General features: G+C 34.6%; 2 protein-coding genes across 2 annotated transcripts in view; one reads left to right on the forward strand and one right to left on the reverse strand.

Moving 5' to 3' along the window:
• Positions 1–6,292: 6,292 nt before the first annotated feature.
• LOC108910779 (tetratricopeptide repeat protein 30A) lies at positions 6,293–10,810 on the forward strand. Its single transcript, XM_018715487.1, has 9 exons — positions 6,293–6,355; positions 6,409–6,810; positions 7,173–7,308; positions 8,555–8,719; positions 8,807–9,075; positions 9,138–9,545; positions 9,617–9,792; positions 9,845–10,053; positions 10,677–10,810. The coding sequence occupies exons 1-9, from the start codon at positions 6,299–6,301 to the stop codon at positions 10,808–10,810; spliced, it is 1,956 nt and encodes a 651-aa protein (XP_018571003.1). The 5' UTR covers positions 6,293–6,298.
• A 2,532-nt stretch (positions 10,811–13,342) lies between these two features.
• LOC108910740 overlaps positions 13,343–19,645 on the reverse strand; it is a 20,062-nt gene continuing 13,759 nt past the window's right edge. Inside the window, exons 6-8 of the mRNA XM_023454772.1 lie at positions 16,795–18,043; positions 15,469–15,764; positions 13,343–14,162 (exon numbers count right to left, since the gene is read on the reverse strand). Of these exons, the coding sequence (XP_023310540.1) occupies positions 14,014–14,162; positions 15,469–15,764; positions 16,795–18,043 (1,694 nt within the window). The 3' untranslated portion in view covers positions 13,343–14,013. The remainder of the gene's footprint in view (positions 14,163–15,468; positions 15,765–16,794; positions 18,044–19,645) is intronic.

Consider the following 19,645-nt stretch of genomic DNA (forward strand, 5'->3'; position numbering starts at 1 on the left):
CCACAGCCACGTCCCCGAGCCTGCCTTAGGTCACCCATCCAAATTCCAGCCCATGTCCGTGATGCTTGCCTCGGCAGATCGAAATCCGCCGGCCAAGACACCCGGCTAGGCGGTCCCCCGAATTGAGTACTAATGACAATATGAGATACTTTATAGGTTATATCTCATCCACATCCTAATAATGTAAGGTAAGTATTTATACTGGGGTGGGCTACCAGTAACGCCTCGTTGACTAGGGACCAAACGGCAAATGTTATAGAAACCTGGTTAGGTGGGTATGTGTAAGTTGATTATGGCTACATTTTAAAAATATTTTGAAATATGCAGGGTATCCAGGGAAAGCGTACCATGTCAAAGTTATGTATTTTTAAATGGAACACCCTGTATTTTACTGCACTTTTGAAAGCACTGTAAAAAAATAGGTGAACTTTATTAAAGGTTCTGCATACCTAGGACTTATTGTTTGTGAGATATTTCAATTCTAGTGAAAATGCAGGCTTAGTGTAGAAATTTTTAATATTAGTTATAAAAAATAATTTTAAGCAAGCAGCTTTGGAGAGTGTATTTTAGATCCTTGAAGCTATAAATTATTATATTTGTCGTCATTTAGGGTACAGGGTGTTCAAAAAACTGGTGAATACTTCTCTCAATTTTAAACAGCAATAACTTGGTTATTTTAAATGGGACACCCAATATATTTTTACTCTGGAAGTTAGGAAATTTAAAACTTTCGAACTGTGTATAGGTTCCCTATACTTATCTCTAACGGTATTGGAGATATTTGAGCCTTTTTTTTTATTGAATTTTTTGTAAGATGTATCCATGTGTCTTTATCGAGGTCTATTGAATTTGTAAAGCGTCAAGCATGACAATATTCAAGAAAGTTTTCTAACAAAAAATATTTTATAAACAGAATAATTATAAAAAGTTATTAATTTTGTATAAATATCTTCGTTGTACGTAACTGAATTAAATTAATTAGGAACAATATGAAAAATATTTATTAAAGGAAATTTTACTTTTAGAAGAAACAAAGAAAAATTTTATTTGATGATCGAATCAATACCCACTAAACATTTTTCAGTTTCCGACATGTTTCAGAAACGTTTCCATTTTTCTTGAAACGTTTCCAAAAAAATTCATGCAACATTCTGGTAACGTTCTAGAAATCCAAGATGTCCTCCCCAAAATACGTTTCCAATGAAATGTTTCAAAAAATTGGTTTCAGTAACATTCTTTTTATGTTCCATTTATGCACTCGATATTTTTGTTTTACGTTTCAGTATATTTTCAGAAATGTTTGAGTAACATAATAATTTTATTACCATATTGTTCTCATAATGCGCTCAACTTTAGATAATTTTCACTTCAAAAGCGTTTTTGAAATAGTATAAATAGTGTCAGTAATTTTTAAAATATTTCTAATACTCTTTTGTGATATTTTTATTTGTATTATGAATGACTTAATTCGAACTCGACAACTTCTCAAAAAATTTAACTAAAAAAAGTTGTTACATTGTATATTAAAAAAAATAATAAATAAATAAATATGCTCTTCTAGTTTGGGGATGCGGCAACTTTTACCAAGAATTTCTTTCTTTTTGAGAAGGCACTGAAAAAAGTTTCTAATATGGATTACGAATTTTGCCATTCATCGTACAAATAAAAATGTCACAAAACAATATCAGAAGCATTTAAAAAAAGCTACACATTTTATATTGTTCAAATACGCTTCTGAAATGGAAATTTTCTAATGTTGAGACCATCATGAATATGGTAACAATGACGAACTGATAATTAGAAAAAGTTAGTTATGATTATGAATCTTGAAATGGTAGGTACATGAAAAACAAATAACATTACTGAAAAATAATATAAAGTTATAATTTCTTCTACGCATGGTCAATATTACATATATCCTTTTAATAATAATAAATTATACAGCAGAAATAAGGATACAAAATGATATCTTGACAAAGTAAATATCTGTAGGTATACCTAAACTCTTTTATTTAAGCATGCCTATACACATAAACAAATATAAACATTTGTACAAAATATAAAATAAATGACGTCTATTTCACTTGATTCATCCATATTTCAAATAGTTATTCTCACTGACTAAGTGTAGTTGCTCATCAAATTATATCGAAACATATAGTTCCATATTCCATTTTCATAGTTCTTGTCCCTTGTCCTCGTCTATAATAGGTAGTGGGTATAACTATGTTTAGGTACATGTGTCGCAAAATTGGAAATCTCTACACATATCGTTTTAAACATTTTGCATCAATATTCATTATTTTATATGCACCTTACAATAACCACAACTGCACACACTACAAATTATCACATAAAATAGCGTCAAAGTAAAGATGAATAACAACGAAACCAAGCAAACTGACAAACCGCAAACCTAACCTAACATAATACGAATTACGAATTGAAAACGACACACGGGATCACGGGAAACAAATAAACTCGGGCTATTACGCGCAGTCTACGGAAGTCACGAACATACATTTTTTCTAGACTTGTTCTTGTTATAAATATGCCAGCACAATTTTTTTTCTGTTTATGTCTGTTTGTATAACAAAGGCAAATGAACTAACGCTTGAGAGGGATTGGGGATTGGGAGCAAAATTTAACTAATGTCGAATGTTCCATAAGATAAGCAAAAAAAGCAAAGGGTTGTTCGTCTGTTATATGTTTTCGAGATCGAAAGGGAATGTTTCGAGTAATGTTTCAAACTCTCTTCAATTGGAACGTTTTGGCTATGTTTCACTAAATAAGTTTTCAAGTGCAACATTTCTGTAATGAAACAGAAACGTTTCTAGTTAATGTTTCAAATGTTTAGTAAAACATCTCATTTGCAACGTTTCATTTACGTTTCGTGTTTAGTGGGTAACCATTCTCTTGAATACAGCATCTTATTCTATCTTTAAATTATATTCTCACATTCCTTAGAATATATGGGGTGATTGTGGCAAGTGCATCTCTAATCCTTTCCTTCATATCATCGCAAGTAGTAGATGGAACACTGTGTACAAGATTTTTTTATATAGCCCGAAACAAACAAGTCCATTACGGTGAGGTCTGGATACCTAGGTGGTCACTGACATGCACCATTCTTACTTATCTATTTATTACTAAATTTTCGATTTAAATAATTTCTCACTGAATCTGAAAATTTTGAAGGTACACCATTTAATTGCATCCTCATTTTTCCCCTTATATTTAAAAAGACGTCATCAAGAAGAACCCAAACCAATTCAATAAAGACCTCGATGAAGATACGTGGATACATCTTACAAAAAAATTTGATAAAAAAGAAACGGCACAAATATCTCCAATACCGTTAGAGATAGGTATAGGGAACCTATACACAGTTTGAGAGTTTTAAAAATTTCTTAACTTCCAGAGTAAAAATATACTTGGTGTCCCATTTAAGTTGTTACCACTTTGCAAAGCTGCTTCCTTAAAATTATTTTTTTATTGCTCATATTAAATTTACGCTAAGCCTGCATTTTCACTAAAATTGAAATATCTCACAAACAATAAGTCCTAGGTATGCAGAACCTCTTAATAAAGTTCACCTACTTTTTTTCAAAAAACGTAGTAAAATACAGGGTGTTTCATTTAAAAATACATAACTTTGATATGGTACGTTTTTCCTGGACACCCTGTATATTTCAAAATATTTTTAAAATGTAGCCGTAATCAACCTATACATACCCACCTAAACAGGTTACTATAACATTTGCCGTTTGGTCCCTAGCCGCCGAGCGTTACTGGTGGTCCACCCTGTATTGTGTTATTTTAGAACAAACATGTTGTAAAATTACTATATTCGCCATTATTCTATGGCTAGAAATTGGCCTCAATGATTTGGGATCGAGGGGGATTATCCCTCTTTATCCTGCCTCATCTCGTGTAGGCCTGGACAGCCTTCGTAGGTGGGCCCCATCCGTCGTCTACCCCGACCGCAAATGCGGCCGGTGTAGGCGCTTTGTGGGACCTCCTTTTGTCCTGGCTGGGCCCCGCCGGCTAGGGCCCTTTCTTCTGGCGCTCTTCTTGCTTCGCCGGCTCGTCTGTGTAAACCCCGGGGGTAGTGTCATGTTTATGTGTGGTATGGTTGGGTAGGGTAGTGCGGCTATGCAGCCTGGGATGCGCTTTGCTAAGGTGGCCCTTAGGCTAGCGCGGGAGGGGAGGGTTAAGGAGGGTATGGGGGGTGTGTGTGTGTGTGTGTGTGTGTGTCGTTGTCTTCGTTTCTTGATCCTGGCTGTCTCTGAAACAGAAAAGGTTAGCGGGCAGGGGGGGGGTCATTGGGGTGGTCACCCAGGGTCAAAAAGTTGGTGTCTAGGTCTTTTGTGTTTGTCGGTCACGTCGGGTACGTAGTCAACGGCTTGCCTGAGGAGGGGATTGTCATGTCTAGCGGCTACGTCAAATCGTTTCTCCGCGTTTTGTCTTATTGTCTGTGTAGCGTTTGTGTATTGTAAGTCTCGTAATATGTCAGTGTTTCTTACGTACCAGGGCGCGTCGGTGGCCGTGCGGAGGGCTATGTTTTCCACAGCCTGTAATGACTTTAAGTGGCTTTTTGCCGCGTGACCCCACGCCGTGGAGGCGTAGGTTAGCTGCGGTTGAAGTACCACCTTGATAAGCGTTCGCTTATTCCTTAAACTGAGGGTGTTTCCACCTTTGAGTAAGGGATAGAGCCTAGCCCTGGTGGTCTTCGCTCGCGCCACCGTCTCCACGATGTGCGGTTTCCACGTGAGACGCTGGTCCATCGTCACGCCCAGGTATCGTGTTTGTCGATTCCAGGAGATAGGTTCCTGGGATAGTGTCAGTCTGTCGAGGTTTTGTGGGATTTTTCGTTTGGTAAAAAGGATAGCCGAACTTTTGTTGGGATTAATTTTGACTTTCCACCTGTTGCACCAGGTTTCAAGTTGGTCTAAGGAGTTTTGGAGGAGGGAGACGGAATATCTAGGATCTACGGATTGGGATGTGATTGTCAGGTCGTCGGCGTATAAGTATATGTTGGTGTTGGGGGGATGTGGGATGTCGGAGTTGTAAATGGTGTATAGGTGTGGGGACAGGACGGTGCCCTGGGGGACACCGGCCTCCATGGGACGGGTGGTGGAAAGGGAATCTTGGATTTGGATGCGGAATTTTCGGTGGTGTAGGTAGGATTTTATGAGTTTGGTAAAGGATATGGGATATTGGTTGGTGAGCATTTTCATCAGTAGGCCTTCATGCCAAACCGTATCGAAGGCCTTTGCGACGTCCAGGAAGACAGCACCAGTGTACTGTCCCCTGTTGAAGGCCGCCGTGATGTGCTCGGTAAGGCGAAGGATTTGGAGTTCAGTGGAGTGATTGGGTCGGAAGGCGAACTGCTCGTCTGGAATGACTTGCAGTTCTTGGGAGTGGGTTCTTAGACGGGTTAGGATACTATATTCAATTAATTTTTCTGCCATATTATGTTGTGGCCAATTTTAAGTTTTTTGTTACATTGTATCACAAACCCTAACAAATAGCTTGTATTTCAACACTTTTTAATTTCTGTAACTTATAACTTCCTAAGTAATTCCTTCAATGTGTGTCCCGTACACACATTGAATTAAATGAAGGAACACGACAGATAATCTTAATATCAGTTCAATTCGTAGCTCCATTAACGTAATGTTATCATAAAGTGACCCTTTTCAAAAAAGAAAAATGATACGCCACTGACGCACTAGCCGGAATTACTTATTTCTACATACAATAGTTCTGTTAGACTAGAAGCAGATTTGAGATCTAAGTAGTAAAAGAAAATGTAAAAGCACAAAAATGCCGTTCATTTGTGTCATAGCTGATTATCTATTCATCAGCATTTACATCGCAGTTTACAATAGCTTTGCTCCTAATGCAATGGAGAGTAAGAGAGTAGAAACAGTTTCCAACAATCAGGTGCAATCACATTTGATTTTGAACATTACGCATTATTTTGGAATGCGCTTGTGCCTAACTGTTAGAAAACTTGGATCTAGTTATAATCGCACGTCACTGGAGCTAACTGTACTCGTATTGTTCTCATGCTATGTTTAAGATAATTGATTTGGAAATTATAATTTTTTTTTTTTCGTTTCAATTTAAACATTTTGTAATACTTAGAAAAAGTAACACTGGGCTATATCATTTCTTGGGCACAACGCTGGTAGCATCCCCCCCCCCTTATTTAAATACACCTTTTATAAAATAGTTTCGTTGCTATGGAGAGATACAAACAAAATAATTCATTATTGTCGATTATTCCAATATGTACTCCGCAAACTTAATAAATGACGGCGATTTTACGAAAACCATATACACTTTGGTAAGGTATAAACATGTTTTTAGCCGTTAATGACCTAATTTCTTTTCAATTAGATAAAAGACAACAGATTTAGCGAAGCCATCAAAATACTGCACGGAATTCCCGAATCCAACGCTACTAGAGCGGGATTATCGCTGTTAGCTTTCTGTTACTTCAATATACAGGATTTCAACAATGCTACCAGCTATTATGAACAGCTCACGGAATTGTATCCAGATAATAACGATTACAAGCTCTACTACGCCCAATCTTTGTATCAAGCTTGCTTGTATGATGAATCCATCAAAGCTTCCAATAAGCTTGTCGATCATCCAGACTATAAGGGCCAAGTAACAAAATTGCAGGCTGCTATAAAGTATAGCCAGGAGGATGTGTTGTCTGCTAAAAGTTTAGTAGAAGCCTGTTCCAACGATGATCCCGACAAAGAAGTTAATTTGGGTTGTTTACTATATAAGGTAGGTTACAAATTGTAAATACAGATGGGTTCTGTGAGATGCAATAGCGGAAATAGAAACAAATTATGAACTACGTTATCCGTTGAAAAACAGCATTGTCTAAGAGAAAATATTTTAATACAATTATATACAATATACATATTTGCTTTTAGGGATATTTTTTGTACTCTTCTTCGTTTTAAATGCCTAGAAATTATTTAAAAATTGTTTACAGTGGCGTAACTTATTTTATTTTTTAAAGGTCACAATTATTTTAATAAAAAATATATATTTGTTTTAATGAAATCAGGAAATCGGCCTGAAAAATCAAAAAGGTATACATTTTCATTTAGATTTTATTCGTGTCTTCATATTTTTTTTAGGATGGACATTATGAGGAAGCTTTAACAAAGTTTACAAGTTCCCTCCAAAATCAGGGTTTCAAACCATATCTGGCATACAATATCGCCTTATGTTATTACAGATTGAAAGAATATGGGCCTACTTTAAAGTATTGCGGTAAGGTTAAATTTTTTGAATATTAAATTATTCTTTTTAAACTAGATATCCAGAATATCTCGCGAGAAAACGCGCAAATTTTAGGGGATATTCCTCAGGCAGAAAGAAAATAAAAATATTTTATAGGAATACAGCAATGAGTTACACTTTTTTATAACTAAGGGTATAAGGGGATAAAGAATATTTGTGACTGAGCCATATTAAAAAGAAGTAGATTCATCTTTATCTCTATTCTATGGGTCTATAAGTGTGGCAGGATTTTTAAATTTTTCAATTAAATTATGTTTCTTTGCACTTTTAGATGTAAAATATATGTTGTATATAAAAGAACTACACTAATACTCATAATGCAGCGGTTATTAAATATACACTTAGTTATTTTTTGTGTTAACCTCCTTTTTAGGAAATCTATAGTTTCTACTATTCTATTGGGCTGTTCAAGGTTATTGCATTTTTACGCAATTAATTCCAAGGACAGAAAATAAAAATATTTTTACAGCAACATTTTTTTCTCATAAATGCTATAAATATTTCAAAAAGGGCCATAGCATAGAAGTTAGGCTTTAAGAAAGGAGCTACTTTCACCAAATTTACTACACTGCATGGTAATTGCAATGTGGAACTACTTACAGGGTTTTGAAAGGGGTCGTTTGTTGCAATTTCAGTATGATGATATGCAAGATTAAAAAGTTATAAGTTAATTATTGAAATTAGTTTTAATTTCAGCATAGTGTCATACAACTCTAAGTATTAAATGTAGAAATAGACAACTTGCATGAAAATTCAATTTCTTTTAGAACTACATTAACTTAACCGATATAACAACTAACAATGGTAAAAAAAATATTTCTTTAATGCTATAAATTAATTTTGTTGAACATTATGTAAAATATTTAAATTTTCAGTCGCACTTAATGACGTCACGATTTAGCGCGATAGCAATAAAATATTTATTTTTTAAAATTTAAGCCCTTTAAAATATTTATTTTGGGCGCCATTTCTCGAAATTTAAAAAAATGTGTATATGTAGTTGCATTTTACCTTTTACCAGACTTTATGAAGCTCAAGATGTGTTTTTGGACATTAAAAAATAAAAATTTGATGAGGTATGTCAGAAATGACATACTAGCCTATAAAATATAGAATTTTTTGCTTATTTTCATCTGGGAAACGTCTCCTTATATTTTGTGTACTCCCTTGCAAAACATGGGATACCTTGTTTGCTAAATAGTAATATCTATTTCAGCTGATATAATAGAAAGAGGCATTCGCGATCATCCAGAATTAAGTATAGGAATGCAGACTGAGGGTATCGAAGTGAGATCTGTGGGAAACACTTTAACTTTACATGAGACATCGCTCACTGAAGCTTTCAATTTAAAAGCAGCTATTGAATACCAGTTGAAGAACTGTAAGTTATATTACAGTTTATATGAACTAAATACAAAAAATACATAGCAGGTTATTTAAAGCTCTTTAAATTATTGCATATTTATAGTTGATGCAGCTCGAGAGGCTCTAACTGATATGCCGCCAAGAGCTGAATACGAGTTGGATGCAGTTACTCTTCACAATCAAGCGCTAATGAATTTTGAACAAAACCCCACGGAAGGGTTTGAAAAACTCCAATTTCTTCTGCAGCAGAACCCTTTTCCTCCAGAGACTTTCGCCAATCTCTTGCTGTTGTACTGCCAACACGAGTGTTACGATCTTGCCGCTGACATTTTAGCCGAAAATGCCCACTTAACTTACAAATACTTAACTCCTGTAAGCGACATTACATTAAGCTTTTTGTATTTGTGGATGTAAACGATTTCTGATATTTTTAGTACTTGTACGATTTTTTGGATGCCATAATAACACAGCAAACATCTCCAAGCGAAGCGTACCAAAAATTGGACGAGTTGGCGAGTCGTCATACTGAACTATTAAGAAAATTGACGAAACAAGTGCAGGAGTATCGTACAAGAAGCGATACGGAAATGGTCAAGAAGACGGTGATAGAGTATGAGGAATGTCTAGAGAGGTATATCCCCGTTTTGATGGCTCAAGCGAAGATTTACTGGGATTTGGAGAATTACGCTCAGGTGGAGAAAATATTTAGGAAAAGTGTGGAATTCTGCAACGATAACGATATATGGAGGCTGAACGTGGCTCACGTTTTGTTTATGCAGGAAACAAAGTTCAAGGAGGCAACGGGGTTCTATGAACCACTTGTGAAAAAAAGTTATGCTGAGGTACGTGTACGTGTAGCGGTAGATCCAAGCAGCTCTTATTATACGCTTCCACAAATATTATTTCTTTGTAGATCTTAAGCGTTAATGCGATAGTCCTGGCGAACCTGTGCGTCTCATACATTATGACCTCGCAAAACGAAGAAGCGGAAGATTTAATGAGGAAAATTGAGAAAGAAGAGGACCAACTGGCATTTGAGGAACCCGAGAAGAAGTATTTCCACCACTGCATCGTCAATCTTGTTATAGGGTAAATAATTTTGAAACTGCTAAGGCGTAATTTCCATAATTAATTCTTTTAGAACACTGTATTGTTCAAAGGGCAACTATGAATTTGGAATATCTCGCATTATGAAATCTCTAGAGCCTTACAATAAAAAACTGGGAACAGATACGTGGTTCTATACGAAGAGATGCTTCTTAAGTCTGATTGAGAACTTGGCTAAGCACATGATAGTGTTAAGGGATTCGGTTATTCAGGAGTGTATACAATTTTTGGAGTGTTGCGAAGGTAAGTAGTGGTTCATTTTTCTCACATCATGTTTTCTTGTGATATTAGTGAAGAATCATTGTGGAAAGTCTTCCGAGTGACCGAACAAAATTTCATCAGTATGCGTGTACCTATCAATCAGGAAGTTATAAAGTTTTGCTTGAAACGAGTTTTTGATAGTTGTCATGTGAATAGCGTACAGCAATCAAGTTGTGCGCTCTGCGCTGAAGTCTGATTGTTGATCAATAGTACACGTTCTGCTAAATGTGTTATTTTTTGAAAATTTGGTCGGCCATCTTGAATTTTGCAAAATTGACCTCGGATCCGTGATCAGCGAGCTCAAAAACCCCCGTACACCAAATTTGGCGCGAATCTGTTATTTTTTGAAATTTCGTGATATCTGACCTGGTTTTGAGGTTAGAAAAAGAACCATCAATGACCTGATGGCGGTTCACGTTCGGCGGGGTCCTAACCATGTAAAAGAACATTTTAATATAGAATTTTTTTTTTAATTTTACCTAGGACTTTTTCGTGACTGTTATTTTTGACCTGTTTTTTGAGGTTAGGATGTAATAGCTAAATTCTGACACCGGATTCGCGATCAGGAGGCAAACTTTTTTTTCAATTTTTCAAATTTTTTCCAGTGAATGGTAAAAAAGTTCGAACGGTGGCTTATTCAACCTTTTCGGAGGAAAACGATGCACCGAACGGCAAGGAAACAGTGACATACGAAGCAAGAAAAATTAAATGTTTATTAGTAAAGTTGCAAAATTATTAAATATATTCTTTAAACTTAACCGGTCTTTTGCTCAAGGTGAAACCTGTTGAAACTTGTGACTTGATTGGATGGTAAGTAAAAAACATCGTAGATCAAAAATATTTTATTTACACAAAGCATATCGGTGACAACAAATGTAAAGATTTAGATTCATCAATCGATAATTAAGTTCTCAATATCACAATGTAAGAATGAGGAGCTTCATTTATTTTGTCGTAAGGTTGCAGGTAGCATGTTTACTTAAAATTTTATAACTGAATAAGAGATTCGGTTCCCTCGTACGCTTATTTTCATCAAAGCTTAATATTTTAAAAATGACTAAGAAAAGTGTGACATTTGCAAAGTTGTGAGTATTAATTCGTTCAGCAGAGAGCTTCTGTAAATCTGTCATGACAATAGAAATATTGACAATTCAACTTGGAGTTTCCTACGTGCGGCGCAATCAGTTGAAACAACGCAAGTTTATATTAAATATTGTGACAGAAATATGGTTAGAAATAAAATTTTACTAATATGAAAGCAAGTAAATCTGTCAAAATTGAGTTACTTTGATAATTGGTCGCAAGATATAGTCCAAAGTACAGGTAGTCCAAGCATTCTGTCACGGATTAATGTTAAATTTGCAGAAACTATTACCTGGACAAAAAAAATATGACCGTATAGACCGTTCTTTAAACTCGATCCAATATGGCGAACATGGTTAAAAAAAATCGCAAAGTTAAAAAAAAACGGTTTTTCTAAAATAACTAAAAAAATATAGCACGGATTGAAAAATTTTAAATGAGAAAGTTATAGGTTTTAAAAAGATCTATCGACTGACTTTTTGAAAGTATCGATTGCTTTGTTACTTTTCGAGATATATCGAAAAAACCGTTAAAAATTTTCTCTTCTTCTATAACTCGTTTACATTTACGTGCCCATATTTGCTATTTACTGCAAGCATAGCCCGCGGCAAGCCAAAAAAGTACATTTTTGAAAAATTTAAAAATATTAATTATTTTTCGATATATCGATTTTTTTAAAAAAAAGGCGCTCTCGAAAATTGGCTAGATCTTCTCAGTGGATAGCCCTACAGTAACGATTTTCGGTTTATTTTCTTCGTAGAGTTATATCATCATGCTGTTAAAAAATTTTGACGATTTTATTAATTTTAAGGATCAAAAAATGACTGAAAAAGTTGCACTTTTTTTGGGTATGTATTTTTCAAATAACTATTTCAATTTTTATTATTTATTTGTACTTAATCTGGGGTAGCTAAACACGAATATTATAGCATTTTCGCCTTAGAAGCAAAATAGACCCGTAAATGTTTAGTTTTCTTTCTTTAAAAGTCATTTTCATAAAATAAAAATTGAAATAGTAATTTGAAAAAAACATATCCAAAAAAGTGCAACTTTTTCAGTCATTTTTTGATCCTTAAAATTAATAAAATCGTCAACATTTTTTAACAGCATGATAATATAACTCTTTACGAAGAAAATAAACCGAAAATCGTTACTGTAGGGCTATCCGCTGAGAAGATCTAGCCAATTTTCGAGAGCGCCTTTTTTTCAAAAAATCGATATATCTCGAAAAATAATTAATATTTTTAAATTTTTCAAAAATGTACTTTTTTGGCTTGCCGCGGGCTATGCTTGCAGTAAATAGCAAATATGGGCACGTAAATGTAAACGAGTTATAGAAGAAGACAAAAGAGAAGATTTTTAACGGTTTTTTCGATATATCTCGAAAAGTAACAAAGCAATCGATACTTTCAAAAAATCAGTCGATAGATCTTTTTAAAACCTACAACTTTCTCATTTAAAATTTTTCAATCCGTGCTGTATTTTTTTAGTTATTTTAGAAAAACCGTTTTTTTCAACTTTGCGATTTTTTTTAACCATGTTCGCCATATTGGATCGAGTTTAAAGAACAAGAAACTCAATTTAGAATTTAATTTTCTATACGGTCATATTTTTTTTGTCCAGGTAATAATTTCTGTAAGCATTTCTCTATAATGCTTGGACTAAGGCCCCCCTGGAAAGTTGATTACCAAATACTTTATAACTCGTGAGGAGCTTCGTTTTGACATGTCTACCACACCTTTTCTCTGCGCCTTTTCTCGATTCCTCCACTTTTTCACTCGGAAAAGTCCAAAAACAAGGCAATTTCCCGGGGTCTTGAAAAGTCAAGACCAAATCTTTTTTTTAGCTTAATTTACTGGAAATTTTGTTGCAAATGCCGAGTTAAATTTGTCGGACAGAAATTCTTCCGACATTGACGTCTACTGGCCGAAACATGCCAAAATGACAGGGTATTGAAAATCAATTACCACATAGGTAATTTTTAGTGAAATTAATTGTAAATAAATAATTTAGTCAAAAAGTATTGTCTGACAAATTTCAAGCCGCGTTTTTTCAGTCCGACAGCTGGAAATCGAAATTTTCACCGGGTATGATAAATCAATTACATGTCGGACAAAAATAACACTATAAGCAAAAATTGTAATGTCCAACAAAAATATATCTGCAAATCGTCAGTTCGACAAAAAAAGATGAAAAAAAATTTATTTTTCGTTTTATTCTTGTAATTGTAAATCTCTAAAATTGTATCGAGAAAAGTCGCAGAGGAAAAGTGTGGTAGAAGTTAGTGCTTAGCCAAAACATGGAACATGATGCTTATGCGTTTTTTTTTTAATTAATTAATTATCATATTTAAATAATCAGAAACTGAAAAATATAATCAAATTTTCACATACTTTGAATGTCCTGCCTCCAATCACCAATAAAACTGCCAAAACCGATTGCCTTGTACTATTTCAATAATTGGCCACAAGATGGTGGTGTATAGTTAAGTTCAATTGCCAATAGCCTGTATAAATGAAAATTTTCTATGCTCCAAATTCCGGAAAATCAATTTTTTCGATTCCACACCGAAGTACAATCATAAATATTTATAAAATAGTAGGTATATAATTTTGTACCAAGTATAAATATTTTTCTATAATTACATCCCTTTTCTAGTTCTATATTTGCGATAAATGTCAAAATTTTTCAGTCATACAACACAACTAAATCTAAAGATAATCTTTTCTACCTATAATCTACATTATTGTTGTTAGTTTTAATTAGTAGAAGCAAGTATCACAATATATTCGAAGAATGATATAGATAAATAGATTTTTACCTCTGTAATTTTGATTTTGAATTTATATTTTGAATTATTCATGCTACTATGGCACTAGACGGAGTTTGATTTAGGCCACATGTTCCGTCGCCTCTGTATACTCTGTAATATCCTTGTTCGCCCCAAGAGGTGCCCCAAGAATTTTTCACAATCCAGAACGGGAGAGTTTTATTAAACTTAGGATAGTCTGAAACAAGAATAAATAATTTGTAATAATATTTTTAATTTATTTTAAAGATATTAAGCTAATTCAAATAAATTCAAAAAATTTTCCTGAAAATCTCTTAAAAATTTTATGAATTTATTTGAATCAGTTTTAAAATAAAGTAAAAATTAAAATACATATTTCAAAAATAATAAAAAAAATATATGTCTATACGACACAAACAAAGAAAGTTCTCATTTTCGAGATACAAAATTTCAAAATTAAGGTTGCAAACAGCAATTGGGGAACCCGTGTAAATTATACTTAATTTTATTATTGGAAAACGTGATTACTTGAATAATGATTATATTTATTTAAAAAATAACGCTGCAAATCTCAAAAACGTTAATTTTTAGCAATATATGTTACACTAACAAAGCATTTTTGTCATATCAATGGAAATTACTATGCAAATCCGAGAAATTGCCCAATATTTTTTAGTTTTACAAAAACCAGTTTTTTTCTCAAATTTGATTCTCAATACCAGAGAAACTCATATTTATAGGAACTTTTTTTGTTGATTTGTGATATAGAATCTGCTATTAAAATTGGCCAAGTATTTTAGTTACACCCTGCATAATTGCAGCTTTTTCAAATAAAAAAAAATCCAGGTCACTTGTAATTTATTTGGTATTATGCATTAAAACTTTTTTAGATAATCTTTTTTATACCCAGAGAACTTCTTATAAAGAGTTCAAAACCACAAATAGTTTTCTCTTTCAAGAACCCAGGGCCGGCTTTCACAAAATTTCCAGTTGCAAACATCAAATTCCCTGACTTTCACGAATATTTTTAGAATTCCCTGACAGTTCCCTGTTTTTTTTAAGAAGAATAATGTATTCTCTGACTTTTCAGGGTATTCCCGGTTTTCTAGGCCGCTACGAATGCTGTTATGTGAATAAAATAGTATATAAAATTAAAATCCCTCATTCCTGACAATAAATAAAGTAAAACCATATAATTTTTACAGGGATTATGAACATAAAATAAAATCACACTAAAAACAATTTGTATGCATAAGGAGCATAGGCTTCTTGCACCTGTAGAAATTACGTAAAATAGTAAAAATGTAAAAACAATATTAATTTTTGTTTACTTCTTAATTTCTCACCTTCTGACAACATTGAGGTCAGGGGTTTAACTTTTTTATTATAGATGTTGTTGGAAAACCACACTTTAATTATTATTATTATTTTTACCATTATAACTTTTTTCTGAGCATTATCAAAAAAATTTTAATTATTGAGATCGTACTGTATATCAAAATTGTTATAAATAAAACACTTACTGTCTACGCCATATCCCACGATAAGCACTCCATGATCCAAACTCTTAGGATTGCACAATGCTTTCCAAGGATGCGACACACCTCCGAAATAAAACTGCATCGCATTCGCGTTTATGGCTATCGAGATGGGTCCGTTTTTAACAAGCCACTTGGCCATATCGACTTCATTGTGGCTTATGTTCAGCGCTCCGCTTAGCTGTACGCAGGCTTCGCTTTTAACGAAGTGACATTTCTCATCGTCGCCCTCATACGGATAGTCGGATTCGGTTTCTAGTCCTCCCAGTTGCTCTATGGTCCTTAAAATGATCGGCATTTAAAACTTTGAACATTTCTGCTAACAACAATTAATTGAAATACAGAGAAAAAAGTAAAATGTAATAAATGTGTCAAATATGCAATCACTTGTTCGTTTTTGAAATATAGAGATATCATTTTTGTTATTAGTCTTCATATAGTTTAAAAATATGTTATTAATATTATTTTAATGTGCATTTTGTCTTTATTTGTATTTTTGTTTATTTGTAAATTGTACTAACTGTACACTTCATATTTATTTAGATTTAATTTTTCTTTGTTTACTCTTTCATGTCTTTTATGTCAAAAACTCGATATTGAAAAGTGAAATTTGTCCAAAAAAAAAAAACGCAAGAACGCCCAAGTTAACAAGCTAGTCACCGCGTCGTCTCTCTGAAAGTCAAGGTATGTTTTGTACGCGGGAACCCAAATGGCTCCATCTGTCGTGCTGACTCCCAACTGTGCCATTCAATTGGCTACAGTAGGAAGCGACCTGCTATATTGCAAGTACTTGTTGCACGACTGCCACCTACAGAAGGCGAAGACAATGTTTTAAATTGCCGGTGTTGCAAGAAACAACTACTCTGAGGGCTATAAGCCCCTACCGGCATTGAACTATACTTGCAACACCTAGTGCAACAGCTAGGATCGTTCGTCAGTTTAACCCACCAGGCACAGACCGGTTTCGGACTTATTAGTCCTCATAAGTGTGTCATAGGTGTGAATGGCACAGTTGAGGGTCAGCACGACAGATGGAGCCATTTGCGCTCCCGCATACAATGTATTTCCTTATCTTGATGATACGACTCAAAACCGTTGGATCGTTCGTCGGTTGTCTCACCTATGACACACTGATGAGGATGAGTAGTTGTTTCTCGCAGCACCGGCAATTTTAAATCAAGGTATGTTTTCCCACTTCTTATTTTTCGTGAACCAGTATATATTTTTAGCAACCGACGAATCAAGTATAAAAAATTTTTCATAAATTTAGACAAAAAAAATGCCCTATTTTTGACAGGTGTTTTAACTTACCTATATGCATTGTCCATCAGGCCACCATTACAGCCCTCATCCAATTTATCACAATCCACAAGTTCCTGCTCAGAAAACTCTAGTAACTTCCCATATTTAATGGCATATTGGCCCTCGATGTTGCCGGTCGTACTAAAGGCCCAACAACTTCCGCACATTCCTTGATTTTTTACCTTAGTCACCACGTTTTTCTGACGCCAATCATAAGCTGTAGGCAATTCTATATCAGGAATAAAGGCGTTTGAAAATGGTGGCTCATTTTCATTCCTTAGATCCGGACGTAATCCGTGAGACTTTGAAAATTCAGTTGCTGTTAAGTCCGCGAACTGAGTTACGCCGTACTGAGCTGTGCCTTGCTCATAGTTGTTAAGTAATTTAATTGTGTTTAAGTTGTCTTTGAACACTTTCAGGCGATAGTTGTATTCGGTATCACTTAAATAGGTTTTATTGTGCTTTATCATGAAATCGTTAAATTTGACGAGAAGTTCCTGGTTATGGAATGTATTTATGTGTTGAGTGCTCTTAGGAGAAAACGAGTATAAATTGTCGTCGTTCTCGCAGGTTATATTGATTTGTAAACTGTTCGACAACCAAGGCTGTTCCCAGATTGTAAAATAACATATTTTGCTTTTGCTGTCTTCTAATTCTTCGCAGTACTGAGTGTAGTACCGTTTTGGACAATCGGACAGTACTATTTCTGCCGTAACGCGCCAAAACTGACCAGGCACTGCTTGTTTTGACACTTTCTTAATATTCTTAATAGTATATTTGGTCGAGTGAGGAGACCGCGAATCGAGATATTGTAAACCAGACTTCACATAGTGTAAAACTTTTGGATTGGGTTCATTAGTTTCATCCAGTGAACCAGGAATAATATATCTAGGAGTTCCAAGGCTACGTTTCAGTCTAAAACTGTAAGGTACGGATTCGTTCTCACAGGATGTTTGTACCTCTCTACCGTTTGGCAGCCATGGACGGTCCCATATTTTAAAAACGCAGGTGCGACTTTCACTTCCTTCTAATTCTTTGCAGTCCTGTGGATCGACCGATTTATTTTGGGGGCAGTCAGAAAGTGTAACGGTGGCTTTAATGCGCCACAATTCTCCAGCGACGACTTGTTTGTCCACCGATATAATGTCCTGCACTTTTAATTTGTTGTAGTGGCCAGACTCATTATCCAAATAAGCTAGGATATCTTTCAGGTACTTTAAAGCTTTCAGATTGTCTGGCGATTGCTCTTCGATCCCTCCTAAAAAATAAGTGTATGTGTAAAAGTCCCCTATAAATATTCAGGGAGTTTTGAAAAAGGTACAATAAATTCAAGGCTGATAGAACCTATTATCTTGTTTTTGAGATACAGTGCGTCAAATACTATTTTTTAAAATAAAATTTTAGCCATATATTTTTCAAAAAACAATGTAATGCATTGAAATGGTATAGGTATGTTTTTGAGGATACTAAATACTGAGCCTTATTAGCTTTTAATCAACTCTCAGAGGTCGCTAGCTACAGCCTTATTCACTTCAAATTCATGCTTTTATCTATAATAATCCAGTTGATAAAAGACGAGATAATTTAATCAAAGGTATCAACATTTTACCTGAAAACAATGTGCTTGAGGAATTTGTAATTAAAATACGAGGTATTTATACCCTGAGGGTTACTCGGTCAGAAATTCTTTCCAAAAATAAGAATATTATACAGGGCGATTCAGTCATAATGTCATTAATTTTAACCACGTATTCGGAAGTCCTAATAAAGACAGAAAATCGGAAAAAAATTATATGTGAATATGGCGATTTTATATGGAGAGTGTGTACAGAACACAAATGCCGCTGCAATTGAATATCGGAGACGTTTCCCTGATAGACAGAACTTCCCAAGCCCACGGACAATTGTGCAAGCTGTCCAATGTCTTCGTGAAACGGGGTCTACCATACCGCGCAGACAACGTGCAGGACATCGACAAAATTACTTAAATGTGATAGAAGCTGTTTTAAATTTAGTCGAGGAGCAGCCTACTATTTCCACAAGAACAATTTCAAGGCGATTGGAGATATCACAAACTAAAGTTTGGCGGATATTGTGCGAGAATTCACTCAACCCGTACCATTTTCAAAAAATTCAAGCTTTAGAACCAGCTGATTTCCCTAATCGTCTTGAATTTTGCAATTGGTTCCTAAATCGAAGTTCAGCAGAATAAAATTGTTGCTATTTATGTTATCTCACCGAAAATAGATAGAATGGATAGCTGGCATAAAAAATACAAATTTTAAAAAAAGCACACTACGACCAACAGGAGCCAAGATAAGAATTTTTTTTTTAAATCGTAGCGCAGTTGTTTATAAACATTAAGACTTGAATTTTTCGCAAAATTAAGTTTACGACGTAAACTACGATTTCCCGTGAATTGCAATGAAAAATGTGGAAAATTAACGACTCACGAGCCCTTTAAAGAGAAGGTACTTGCTAGTGATGGGAGATTTCGAGTGAAAAATCGAGTGGTACTCGATTATTGAGATCACTCGAGATATCTCGAGATGTTTACTCCCACCACTCGAGTGATTATTACCCTACGGTTGCACGCCAAAATGTTAGTGCATACTGCAAATAGTCACTGATTGCGTAACCTTTTTTTAGAATAAAACGAAAAAGTGGTTAGGTTTTGAAGTGCGTGAGCTTTTTTTTTTTAGCTACGCTTATAAGTAATATATGACTAATACAAACATATTTGTGCGCCGCTGGGATGAAAACGACCAATATCTCGTATCTCGAGTGATCACTCGATTATTAGAAGTACTCGATTACCGATAACTCGATTATCAAAATTGGTCGATTATGCCCATCACTA

The sequence above is a fragment of the Anoplophora glabripennis genome, unplaced genomic scaffold (genome assembly GCF_000390285.2).
Source record: "Anoplophora glabripennis isolate ALB-LARVAE unplaced genomic scaffold, Agla_2.0 scaffold402, whole genome shotgun sequence".
Lineage (NCBI taxonomy): Eukaryota > Metazoa > Arthropoda > Insecta > Coleoptera > Cerambycidae > Anoplophora > Anoplophora glabripennis.